The sequence below is a fragment of the Heteronotia binoei genome, chromosome 6, assembly GCF_032191835.1.
Source record: "Heteronotia binoei isolate CCM8104 ecotype False Entrance Well chromosome 6, APGP_CSIRO_Hbin_v1, whole genome shotgun sequence".
NCBI lineage: Eukaryota > Metazoa > Chordata > Lepidosauria > Squamata > Gekkonidae > Heteronotia > Heteronotia binoei.
The window spans coordinates 65,092,533-65,106,283 of record NC_083228.1 but is presented as its reverse complement, the minus strand read 5'-3'; the positions used below and the strand labels follow the sequence as shown (position 1 = coordinate 65,106,283).

The 13,751-nt window shown below is 40.5% G+C and overlaps 1 protein-coding gene across 4 annotated transcripts in view; it reads left to right on the top strand.

Annotated features, from left to right (window-relative positions):
* VTI1A (vesicle transport through interaction with t-SNAREs 1A) overlaps nucleotides 1–10,927 on the top strand; it is a 421,333-nt gene extending 410,406 nt beyond the window's left edge. For 2 of the 4 annotated variants that reach the window (XM_060241685.1, XM_060241684.1), the window contains one exon: nucleotides 10,278–10,927. In XM_060241685.1, the coding sequence (XP_060097668.1) occupies nucleotides 10,278–10,371 (94 nt within the window). In that variant the 3' untranslated portion in view covers nucleotides 10,372–10,927. The remainder of the gene's footprint in view (nucleotides 1–10,277) is intronic. The other 2 variants (XM_060241687.1, XM_060241686.1) reach the window with 1 other exon arrangement.
* Nucleotides 10,928–13,751: the final 2,824 nt, after the last annotated feature.

Below are 13,751 nucleotides of genomic sequence, written 5' to 3'. Positions count from 1 at the left end.
ACAAAAAAAAAAGATTTTTATTTGCTGAGCTAGTCTACTAAAATTAGCTTATGAACTGTTCTCTTTTTTCCTTTTTTTTTTTTTTTGGTAGAAGACGGCTCAAAGCACAAAGCTCAGGTTGAAAAAATAAGCCTATAGCAGTCAAAATTGTTGTCTGAAATGTCTTCAGACTGGAAGGCTGAATTTATTGCACAAAACAAGTCCTAGCAATGTGGAGGTGTGCAGTCCTGCTCATTATCCCTGGAAAACGAGGAACCAAAAAGCACAGTAAAAAATTAAATTTTAATAATGCTAGTGATATTTTCTAAATCCTTCTTGACAGAAAGATTCTCATTATTTTTATCTGTCTCTGAGTAGGCTCCTTTAATGCCATCTTCACAAATGGCCTTAGCCATGATTGTTTTCTTTTCTTCATAGCATTCAGGGGAGGGGGTGGAGGATGAATATATATGATACATTCTAAAATGCTTTTCTATCACTCAAAAAGTGCCATGAAGTACTAACATTTTGGATAGCACATTTTCAGGAACAATTGCTGCATCTGCCTCAGGTTTTTCTCTGACTTCTCCCTTCCCTCAAAAGAGGCCAACATGGTTAAAATTGTAGACAACTTCCTATAGAAAAAGACTCTCATCCAAGCACAGAGAAGAAAATAAACTTAAATGTAAAAGCAGTGTCCACACTCTAATCTGTCTACATTTTAGACCCATGGATTAATTTCTCACAGAGATTCAATGAATGATTTATCTCAGAGATTCAATGTAGAAGCTATTTGGCTATGCATTAGATAGGCTGGAGCTGTGCTATTAGACAAAAAATGCAATTCCAAATGCTGGTTTAGATCAGCTTTTCTGAAAGTGTTCATTTTGTTTCCTAAATATTTGTGGAATGTAAACAAAACTATAGTTATCATAGTAGCCAAGACACTGTCATGTTTGTTCTTGTTGGTTTTTCCTGTGCACATGTTCCTGCTAGTAAAGTAATTGTTCTATCTACATGAATGTTTTTCTTCATCCGTTATTTGGAGTACGCATCCCTAAACCAAATATTTTCCAAAGAGCTGACTAAACACAGAGTCCAAAGAATAAGCTACTCATCCCGACTTTTTCTAAGGAACCATTATTTAGCATCATGTTGGGGGAGGTCATCTTTTGAGAGCTTATGTGCTTCTTCACACTTGGGCTGGCTTGAGGTTTAATATATGTGTTTAAGGTGACAAATGGTTTAGATGTTTATGAACTGTATACTAAGCAGTTTAAAAGTTTTTCTTCATGAGCCTAAACCATCGCTCAAAAGCTTGTTTTTCTATTCTTCAAGGACAATGTCTGCCAAATAGCAGTTACCTAACCATATTTATTCTGGGTGCCTGGTGAGGGTAAGCTGTAATGAACAAAGGAATGTAGCTAAATGAAAGGAAATGGTTGGATGTTTGAGTTGACTGTGTTGTTTTACTGTTGTGAAACTTATCTTATTTCACTTGACATTGTTGTTTATATAGAAAAACCTATGTGCTCAAGTTATTTGGTGGCTATTGGTCCTGTAGGCAACGTTAATGACTGATTGGCCTTCAAGTACAGTTTATGGGGCCAATGTGACACCAGTAACATATGAATCCTATTCTCTGTGGCTGGATCTTTCCAGGATTTCTTTCTGGATGTGGAATATGTCTGAGATAGGCAAACCTGTGCAAAGTCTATCCAAAACAAAAGTGACAGGTTAAGGGTGAAGGAAATTAACTGAAGATAAGCAGAAAAAAAGATGAAGTGTGAGCAAAGAGAGGAAGCTTGCAAATGTACTCAGGAGAACAGTTCAGCCCTTCCAGAGAAATAGTCAAGTGACTTGACTAAGTAGTCCATTGCTTAGAATTGAGGAACTATAGGAGGTCTGGAGGTTACAAAGCAGGAAGAGAAGTATGGTTGGGTCGCTATAGGTCAGGGGTGGCCAAACTGCGACTCGGGAGCCACATGTGGCTCTTTCACAGATTTTGTATGGCTCTCGAAGCCCCACCACCACATCAGCTGGCTTAGAGAAGGCATTTGTCTCTTTAAATCACTTTTCCAAGCCAAGCCAACCGGTGGCTTGTAGAATGCATTTGAAGTTAAATTGCTTTGTTTCCACCTCTCCCTTCCTCCTCCCCCATCTATTTGACTGCCTGCCTGCCTTCTGGCTCTCAAACATTTAACGTTCATGTCTTGTGGATTTCAAACATCTGACTTTATTCTATGTGGCTCTTACTTTAAACAAGTTTGGCCACTCCTGCTATGGATCTTAATTCCCAGCGGATCAATATGAAGAAGAAAAAGACGACATTGGATTTATATTCTGCCCTCCACTCAGAGTCTCAGAGCGGCTCACAATCTCCTTTATCTTCCTCCCCCACAACAGACACCCTGTGAGGTGGGTGAGGCGGAGAGGGCTCTCAGGGCAGCTGCCCTTTCAAAGACAACTTCCACCAGAGCTGTGGCTGACCCAAGGCCATTCCAGCAGGTGCAAGTGGAGGAGTGGGGAATCAAACCCAGTTCTCCCAGATAAGAGTCCACACACTTAACCACTACACCAAACTGGCTCTCTGTCTCTGTCATAAAAAAATATGTTTTTGCTGGTTGGTTTGCTGTGTGTGCATGTTAACAATGTTGGTTTTGTTGTTGCAAGATGGCTGAAGGTGTTTGATAGGATTGCCAGCCCCTCGTGGGAGCAGGGGATCCCTTCATTTTGCAGGCTCCAGCCCGATACCAGCCAGCTGGCCAGTGGGAGAAGCCTTGCCCCCAACAGCTACAACCCAGTGTGACATCCCCAATGTGATGGTGTTACACAGAAGTGACATTATTATTCTGGGAACATCACACAGTGATGCTTTAGTATTTTGGGCACAACTCTGTGGTAACCATGAAGTTTTGCCCAAAATACCGGAATGTCACTGTTCGACATCCTCACAGTGCTGTGTCTAGTGAGCCAGTTTGGTGTAGCGGTTAAGTGTGCAGACTCTTATCTGGGAGAACTGGGTTTGATTCCACTTGCATTTGCTGGAATGGCCTTGGGTTAGCTATAGCTCTGGCAGAGGTTGTCCTTGAAATGGCAGCTGTTGTGAGAGTCCTCTCAGCCCCACCCACCTCACAGGGTGTCTGTTGTGGGGGAGGAAGATAAAGGAGGTTGTGAGCTGCTCTGAGATTCAGAGTAGAGGGCGGGATATGAATCCAATTTCTTCTTCTTCAACTGCACTGGCTGCCGATCAAATTCTGGATCCATTTCAAGGTGTTGGTGGATCTTTAAGACCCTTAATGGCCAGAGACCAACATATCTGTGAAACCACCTCTCCCAATATGTGTTCCAACATGACTTGTACTCACTGGACCAGAATCTACTGGCAATTCCCAGACCAAAATACATCTGTCTAGCCTCAACCAGGGCCAGTGCATTCTTGGCCCTTGCCCCAATCTGGTGAAATAAACTTCCAATAGTGATCAGGGCCCTGCAGGATCTTTTACAGTTCCACAGGGCCTGTAAGATGAAGCTGCTCTACCAGGCTTTTGGGGTGAGGCAGTGGACGTCAAAACACCATCTGGCCCTTCCTGCTATAATTTGTTATATTACTGGACCACAATGCTTGCTCTGTATCTATCTGATGTGTAATGAATTTTGACATCTGAAAACTCTTGTCATGAACAGACAAGCATCTGTCTACAAACCTGAGACAACCCCAGATTTGTACAAGAAACTGAAATCCTAAAAAATAAATAACTGAAATTGAGGGGTTAGAAAATCCCAAAATAATAGAAGCAGAACCTACCTTAAAGCATTCTGGATCCATTTCAAGGTGTTGGTGGAGCTTAAAGATACACCAACACCGAATGCCCTCAGTGGCTGTTGCTAGGCAACCATAACAGTATTGCCAGCCTTCAAGCCATGATTTCTGTCAGTAATAGGCAAGAACAAGGAAATACATACTCAACCTGGAGGAAGTCGATGGGATCCTCTCCGCTGCTCGCCCAACAACATGCGATTTGGATCCTTGCCCCTCTTGGCTGATTAAATCTTGCCAGAGGGAGCTTAGACATCATAAATAGATCCCTCATTGAGGGGCATTTTCCAACGCCCTTGAAAGAGGCGTTGGTTCGCCCTCTCTTAAAAAAATGCACAGCAGACCCGGCCGAATTGGCGAATTACCGTCCGGTGTCTAATTTACCGTTTTTAGGTAAAATCATTGAGAGGGCAGTGGCGTTGCAGCTGTAGAGGTTCCTAGATGACGCTTCCGTTCTCGACCCGTGCCAGTCTGGGTTCCGACCGGGCCATGGGACAGAGACGGTGCTGGTCGCCTTGGTAGATGACCTTCAGCGACATCTGGATCGGGGCGGCACTGCTGTTATTAGACCTGTCGGCGGCATTTGACACAGTCGACCATCAGTTGCTAAAGCGCCGCCTCGCCGACATAGGGGTTGGGGGGCTGGCCTTGCAATGGCTTTCCTCCTTCCTCTCTGGTCGGGGACAAAGGGTGGCTATTGGGGGTGAGCGATCCCAGAGGCACACACTTGATTGTGGGGTGCCTCAGGGGGCAGTTCTCTCCCCAATGTTATTTAACATTTATATGCGCCCCCTTGCCCAGATTGTCCGGAGGTTTGGGCTGGGTTGCCATCAATATGCAGATGACACCCAGCTCTATCTGCTAATGGACGGCCGGCCCGGCTTCGCCCCAGGGAATCTAGATCGGGCTCTGCAGGCTGTAGCGACGTGGCTCAGATTGAGTGGGCTGAAATTGAACCCAGCGAAGACAGGGGTCCTTTGTGTGGGTCACGGCGCTCTAGGAGGGGAAATAGCTCTCCCAACCTTCGACGGCGCACCATTGAAACCAGTGCACCAGGTAAAGAGTTTGGGCGTTTTACTGGAGCCTTCATTATCAATGGAGGCCCAGATAGCAGCCACTGCCAAGTCAGCATTCTTCCACCTGAAGCGGGCGAGGCAGTTGGCCCCCTTTCTGGAACGCCGCAACCTTGCAACAGTGATCCATGCAACGGTCACCTCAAGATTGGACTACTGTAATGCCCTCTACTTGGGGCTACCTCTGTGCCGGACCCGGAAGTTGCAGCTGGTGCAGAACGCGTCGGCCAGGCTACTATTGGGGCTCTCGAAATGGGAGCACATACGGCCGGGGCTGCGCGAACTGCACTGGCTGCCAATTACCTACTGAGTCCAGTACAAAGTGTTGGTTATTACCTTTAAAGCCCTATATGGCCGAGGACCAGCCTACCTAAGGGACCGTCTCTCCCCATATGAACCCCAGAGGGCACTGAGGTCAATGGGTAAAAATAAAGTGACCATCCCTGGGCCGAGAGAGGTCAAACTTCAAAACACCAGAACACGGGCCTTTTCAGCCGCGGCTCCGGCACTGTGGAACCAACTTCTGGAGGAAGTGCGGGCCCTGCGGAACCTTGACCAGTTCCGCAGGGCCTGCAAGACCGCCCTTTTCAGACAAGCCTATGCTGATATCGACTGCTGAGTTGCTAAGAATAAAGAACCGCCATCTATAATACGATCACGGAACTATCTAAACTGGCAGAACCAGCGCCAAACAATTTTATTGCTGCCAGATATATTTAATGTAATTTGAATTATGTATCCTAACTTAATTAACTGGTTTTTATGTTTAATTTCTTTTTAATTGTTAAATTTAAAGTTTTATCTATTTATGTTAATTGTGTGAAATGTTGTTAGCCGTCCTGAGCCTCCTAGGCGGGGAGGGCGGGATATAAATAAATCTACTACTACATGTCCTTTTGTTTTACCTGGACTTACAGCAACACCAATTGGCAGGCAACTTTTATTACCTTTTTTTGGCTATCCTGACCAAATGGCCTTCTAAATTGTTACACTGTTTTACCATGTGATCCTAGCTTTGTATCAGTTTGCACTCTTAACCCACCAGCTACATGTATTTCAGCCCACTGTACCTTATCCATCTGAAGAAGTATGCCTGCATATGAAAGCTTTCGTTCTGAATAAAACTTTGTTGGTCTTAAAGGTGCAACTTGACCTACTTTGTTCTACTGCTTCATATCACCACAGCTGCTCACTAAGAATCTATAGGCCAGAGGACTGTTTTGGCATTTGAGGGTGTGGACTCACTGGGGCCAGGCCTGCTAGTAACCAACAGGCTACCTGCCACCACACAACTTGTGTGGCTCACCCTGGAATGGCTGCTTGCCACTATTCAACATAATAAGTTTATTGTAAGTGCTCAAGAATAAGCTAGCTGATTGTAAATTTATTAGTGCAAATGTGAAATAGGAAAAAGCAGTAAAGGTGATTCAAAGAAAATACAAGCCCTGATGCAACTAGCTACATGTTCCCCCTCATAAAATTACTGAAAAATAAAATATCCTAAAATAATTTGTGCATTCAGATCTTATATAAATTAAATGTATATGAAGCTTCTTTTAGATCTTTGCTTTTCAGAGGTCCCAACTCAGCCGTAAGTGACTATGTGATAAGGTGCAATCATGTGCCAAGCTGTACAACTTGCACTCATAGACCTGTACTGTTTGGGTTCATGATAGAATGAGGTCTTCATATCAGAGAAGAAGACCAGATGGGACCACTTGTTTGTTGAATGGTAAAAAGCAGCACTGATGCAATACAGAATACTGACTTTTTACTTATTATGCTAGACTTTGACTACTAAGGATTGCTTCAGATATTTACTTTTCCCTGTTGGCAACATATCTGTGCAAAGAACATGACATTCATCCAACCCTCCATAGACATAGCCCTGTTGTACCAGTAACTGAGAAACTTGCAAAGAAAATCGTATTCCTCTAAACAGGTCCTATCTCATTCCAGCATGCTGATCAGTGGGCAAAACCCTTCTGTGAATCCAACACACAGACTGCATCGAATAAACGGTTAATTCATCTTAATATCAGCAATGCTGTGATTCATAATGCAAACTGGAAGCATCCTTGATGTTTTAGTCACACATTCCTTTTAATTTTGCCATGCATTCTTTTAAAGCTACAGTATGCTAACTTAATAAAATGCAGCATGCAAATGCACAAGTTTTTTGCCTTCAGGCACTTTAGCCATGGATGTTTCAGTTGGTGTCTCCTTTCAAGTATATATTCTTTCTTAAATTATTTACCCTGTAAACATGCTTTGCATTTCCAAAGGAGGCTCTGGCTTTACAGTCTGGGAGATTTTGCTGAATTTTTTAGGTAATAGGAATCCAGAGCTACAAATACCATTTGCTTTGTGTTGGTGTTTGCTATGTAGCTGTTTTTGTTTTGGTTTAGTTTTTACAAAGATGCTGAACCCTAATTTCCTCTTCCCCTTCTCAACTTGAAATTCCTTGCCGCTTTGCCTGCAGCAATACCCACTGGCAGTGTCTGGCTGTGACAGCACTGGAGGCTTCTTTACAGATGGGCCCTGCCAATGCCAGCCATTGTTCTGCCATTGTGAGCTGAAAACCCACCCACCCCCAACCTCCTCTCCCCATGACTCTTTCCTTTAGTGCCCTGGCTTGTTAACATGAGATCTAAAAATGTCCTGACATCCGAATCAGAGTTCTTCATATACCATTCCTTACCCTCACTCTCAACAGTGGAACTCTAGCAAAACATTCCAAGATTTGCTAGCTCTGCTCCCCTAGCAGTGAAGAATCAAAGTAGTTTTAATAACAGTTTCAAGAGAATGCTCATTGTGGAGTTAACAGGAAATAATATTATTAGCTCAGAGGAGCATGTGGATGGCATCCTCCTTACTTTGTGATTAATTTGTTCTGTCCTATATTGTGTTTGGGGGTGGGGTGTTGTTGTTTTTGCTGCAGCGGGCAACCTAATTCAGATTCCTAGAAGCTGAACTTTGATATGCATATCCCAGATTCTCTCATTAATGGAGCACTTAATTAGCAAGAGCAGGATACAGGTGGGGGTCTGCAATGCTTCATCTTCTCCTGATGAGGATTTTAGAGACGCACTTGCAGATTAAGTAATCTTGGATATCAAGTGTGCAGCCAGAGAATTAGAAATGAAACATTTGGAGGGATCACTTTATTTATTCTCTGTCCCCCTTTATTTAATTTGGTGTGATGAAACACTAATAACTAGGTCAGATATGATGCAATGACTTACAGATTCCACATGTAAGATGCTTGCATTTGCTTAACTATGTATTAGACTGAGCAAGTTTCATCCACAGTTAATCCTTTGTAAATTAGTATTATGGGTGCCTTGGGGCCCTTATTCCACAAATAAAATGGTTGTCAGCCAAGTTGCATTACAGGCATACTTCTCCATGTTACTTAAGGCTGAATTTTAAAGAGTTTTCATGCTTTTTTATTTTGTTCTCTTCTGAATTTCCATTTCCCTGAATTTCTTTTCAGGATCAGTGAGGGTGGCTGGGTAAATATGCATTCTGCTTTTCATGCATTCACTTGGGCAAATAATTTGCTATCAGGTGTTGTTTTCCTAGAGAGTACCCCAAAAGAAGAAGCAAAGAGGAGGGAAAGAGGAAAGGAGGGAGCACTGTAAGTTCAGGTGTTAATCTGCACTGCAAACTAGTAAGAAGCAGAAACCCCTTTAATTAGCTTTAGTTTGTTAGACCATTAAACATTTTTTTTTCTCCCAGAGAGACAGAGAACTCTGTTCCCTTTGGCAAAGTAAATATTGCCTGTTAAGTTTGAATTAGCTGTCATCGTGGGAGAATTAATGCTGTGCTTCAGCCTTTCTAGTGAGGAAGAGAAAAATAAACGAGACAGATCTTAGTTCAGCTTAAGTGATAAATGAGGACAAAGCAGGCCATTCATCTCCTGTTAGCAAAGTGGACACAAGCACTAAAGCAGTTTTGCGGAAGACGTGTCAGCAAATGTGATCATTTTGTAACCTGTCAGGAGGATAGAGAGCTAGTTCTTTTAAAGTGTCACAGGGGAGAGTGTGTGTCTGATGTGACAGGTTTCATCCATCCATTTGCTTTTTTTTTTTTAGGTAGATGTTGGAGCAGTGTAGGTGGACATTCTGAGAAAAGTAGATAGGGACCTGAAGTCAGTTCAAAACTGCATACCTCCACCTGTACACTTTTTGTATATAGTTTAGGCACATCCAAACTCATCTCAGGTAATATATTCTCTCTTTTTCTGCAGCAATAACCTTTGTCCTTTTGTGACATACAAATGCTTGTTTAGGCAAACCCACTCAAGTTTGACCCCATTGCCCTGTCTTTAAAAAAAAAATTCTTTCCACCATCCATTGATTCTTTGTTTGGCTATTAGCTTAAATTTTATTTCCCAGTTTTTATCTATAGTCATGAGTAAATGAAACGTTGTGTCTCTTATTTTTTTTTTTTCTGGCTCTGATGATACTGAATAGCAAAATTTGTTTCCTGCCATGTGAAGGTTAATATTGTTTCTCTTTAATGACAACCAGGTTCAAAAATTACATTAGATTAAAAACTAATCTTGATTGCCAGTATGATATTCTTTTTAAATAGCTTTTAAATAGACAAGGTTCATTCAAACTCTAAAGAGTGTTAGTTTCTGTCCAGAATTTTCATTTGTACTAAGATGGAATAATGTAGAACATTAGTACTTCTTGCATCTTTTTTATTATTACTAATTTTTTCTCCTTCACTACATAGCAAATGTAATGCTTGTCTTATTACCATAAGTGAATCTATGCTACTGAGACAAAGAAGGCTTTTTCAACATAAGCTTCACAGTTTGACACTTGCTTCTTTATACCATTCTTTTTTTAAGACTATCTTTTATACTTCTCCCTTGGTATTTGTTACAAGTAAGTACCTTGCCAACACATGTTTCCTTGAAGTCTTTTACCTTAATAGTAAAATCCCTTGAAATTAGTTAATTCTTCCTCTTTGGATTTAGGAATCTAAGCTAAAATTATTTCAGGAGATCTATACTGGTTTAAGCAGATTATGGTGGCTATTTATTAGTATCACTTTGATTTCTGTGAATCTCCATCAGGATTTTAAAGCATATTTTAAGTGCTTACATAATTATAAGAGGTAAATAAACCTTTGATTGTACATTTTATGGTACCTATCATATAATAAACACAACCCTCATAACACAAAATCTGAACTTAACCACCATATAACAAACTATTTTCAAATACTGGAACTGAGAGGCAAAAGTTACAAATAAAATCAGTACAGACAACAAGCTGCATACCTATACAGTGAATAACTCATATAGAACAGAAAAGTTGGATGAGCTGCATCAATCTTTTATTATCTTATTCTTCTTATCACTCTCTCTCTCTTTTTCCCCCTCTTAGGATCATCCAAAATCGGATTTTGATCGTTATCTTGGGAATCATCGTCATCTTCGCAGTCGTGATGGTTGTTTATTTCTCTGTCAGGGGACACTGATATCTTTGTTCTTCACTAACCACCAGTAAACTGCTTCAGAGTAATTAAGACAAAGTGGCCACATGAATCATTCCCTTACACTGAAATGGTTCTCCCTAGCAAAGCCTGCCGTTCAACTCTGGAGCAAGTAGCAATCATATTTTGTCCCATTGTTTGCTTGTGTATTTAATATTTTTCTTTGCTGTAGAATATGTATTTTAAATGAATGGTCTGGTTTTCACATAGCAACATATGGAATGGACATGTGTATTTAACATACAAGATAACACATGTAATTAACATATTAAATTCCAGGCCAGTTTGTTCATGCTTTCCATGTTGAGTTGGTATTCAAATCTCAGACAGAAAATTACCTTTTAAGATATTATTTGAATAAGCAAAAACAATATAAAAATATACTGAGTGATATGTCAGAGATGTAGCCCAGAATACCCAATAAATGTACCACCTTTTAATAGGAGAATCCACTGTGAAACTATTATTCTACTAAGATTATTTTGTTATTTCTTTTCAAACTTACTTTAATTATTGATAAATTAATCTTTAACAAGTCACAGCCTGTATTGTCCAGTGAATTTCTTTTTCAGTGTTGCCCATTGTTTTTTTAAAAAAAAAATATTGTTGGTTTTGCTTTGTGAGTTTAGCATCAAATCAGATAATACATCTGCTATGAACCTGGGTGGGGTTGCCTAACTCACAGAGGGATGGATGGTATGTCAGGAACTAATGCTCCCATATTCTCCAGGGCCCAATTCAGTTTGGAGGAGCAGGGACTTCAGCTTTCCTTTCTTGCTGATTTGGGAAGCTGAAATGGCTAAGGAGACCTTATCTGCCTTGTTGTAGGGTTCCATGTGGTACAGTCAGTGGCAGATATCTAGTTTGGCCTTTGCTGTTCATGGTATACAAAGCAAGAAAGTGTCTTGTTAACAGATATTTAGAGATCCCCTGGAAGTAATTTCTGGTTTTTTTCTGATTTAGGTACAGCATAATAACAGGGATTTATAAATTGAAGTGCTGTGATGCAATAACTATAGTGAGCTTTTATGTGATAAATATTTTAATGAATTGTACTGAATCTTAATATTCACTTCATTTAAATGAAAGCAATCTTACAGCACCAGGATTATATCTATTCAAAGGTGGTCAGCATTCCTTTACCAAACAATCGCTTGATAATACTTTCACATATCTGGTACAAGCATTGTACATTCTGATTTGCCTTTCACATTGCTTCAGTTGCTTTAATTTCAGTCCTTTAGCCCATTTTACAACTTTGTTTTTTGACACTACAAACCAAATTGTTAACATTGCTTTGCCCATTTCCTCAAACTTTATACATCATAAAGCATGTTTTTGCCACCATATGTCTACGCCATAGAAAACTACATCAGCCCTGTATTCTTAGCACATGTATCAGTATGAAGAAACACACATTATATTTCACAATTTACAGAAACACCGTAAAATATAACATGTCAGGTACCAGAACTGATGTGCAGCACAATGGTCTCTGTTAGGCCCTGGCAGCCATGAGCATATTTTGCAGGATCCAGAGCCACAAGGAACCATGAGCAATGTGATTTCCATGATTCCCAGTGTCACTGCATTGTCAGGTTTCGCTGGACCTTAGAGATGTCTGTCCTCAACCCTAAATGGATCCAAGAGGTGAAATTATCAGATAGAGTGTCTGAATTGCCCCTTTTTGAGTCCCCATATCTCTTTGGACAATTGTGCTTCTAGTCACATGTGTATTAGGCTCTTGTGTGTCTTGACTGGTCTTCTGGAACTACCTAAGAGCCATAAATGATATATGAAACTACACTTAATCACTTCCATAGAACATGTATGTACTATTACATTTCTGCATATTAAGGAAGGATGTCTCAATTGCTTGATAATGACCATGATCATGTTTTTGTTATATTCACCCGGAGCTGCAAGAAAAAGGCTTCCATACTACTTTGAAAACAATTGTAAAAATTACAAAGCTTATGAAATCAGATATTCTGGACATAAAGAAGACATTAGACTATAATATATTTGAGAGGCAGAAAATATAGTTAGGCAATCACCTGAGGGTCCTAAGAATTTAGTAGCTTAATCCCACCATGTGTTCTAGAGAACCTCAAATCTCTGTTGACTTCCATGATATCCATACTCAGACATCTGGGAATGGAATTTGGCCCTAGACCTATTTACTAGTCAGACACAAAGAACTGACTGAAATCTATATCAAAACTCTTATAGCTTAGTGAAAAAAACCCAAGATGAGGTGATTCACAAGAGAAATGCTGCTTATTGGGAAAGGTTAGGGCATGCATGTCTTCAAATAAATAATTTAAGTTGTGTAAACAGAATGGTAGCCTTTACCATCTTAATAATAGGAGACAATTTAGTTCATGGAATCTGGGCAAATGGGGATAAGGGAGAAGCCTGCTAGTGTTAAAAGAATGTACTGAAGCAGGTCTTGTTGTGTGAATTTTCATAAACCCTTTGTTCTGATAAGAAATTCCTGTAAATATAAATTTAAAAGAAAATAATATTAAACTCTGTTACTTTACTGGTTATTTGTTGATGTTTCATTTGTTGGCTTATTAATGGTAATGGAAAAGTTATGTGCTTATGCTGGTTTATTTGCTGTTTCTATGCAACTTCACAAGCCATTATAACACTGAGAATTTTTAGTAAGCTATTTCATCCAGCATTTTAAACAATATAAAACAGGAAATTTAAAATCTCACCAGGATATGCTTACTGATAGATGCCATACAAGCCATTTGGTGTCTGAATTTAAATCTCACTATGCTTTTCATATACTAGACTAGACTTATGTCTTACTAGATGCTCACTTGATGTGTTTGACAATATGATAACTCTAGATGCACAAAGGTTTACTGTATTGTAATTTTGTTTGAAGAAGACCATGGTTCAGAGTGGTAAAGCTGCAGTACTGCAGTCGGAGCCCTGTGCTCACGACCTGAGTTCGATTTCAGCGGAAGCTGGTTCAGGTAGCCAGCTCAGCCTTCCATCCTTCCGAGGTCAGTAAAATGAGTACCCAGCTTGCTGTGGGGGAAGTGTCGATGACTGGGGAAGGCAATGGCAAACCACCCCGTAAAAAGTCTGCCTTGAAAACGTTGTGAAAGCAACGTCACCCCAGAGTAGAAAACGACTGGTGCTTTCACAGGGGACTACCTTGACCTTTTTAATTTTGTTTGGGCCTGGTCTACACATGCAGCAGAATTACTGGTGAAATTCTAAGGTGGTAGAATGCACTGTATCACTTCAGGTTGCAGATGTACAGATCACATTCTTAATGCTTCCCCATGAAATCATTCCCAGCAAATAAAAATGGGGCATGTTGGGGGGAAAAGTTCTAGCCT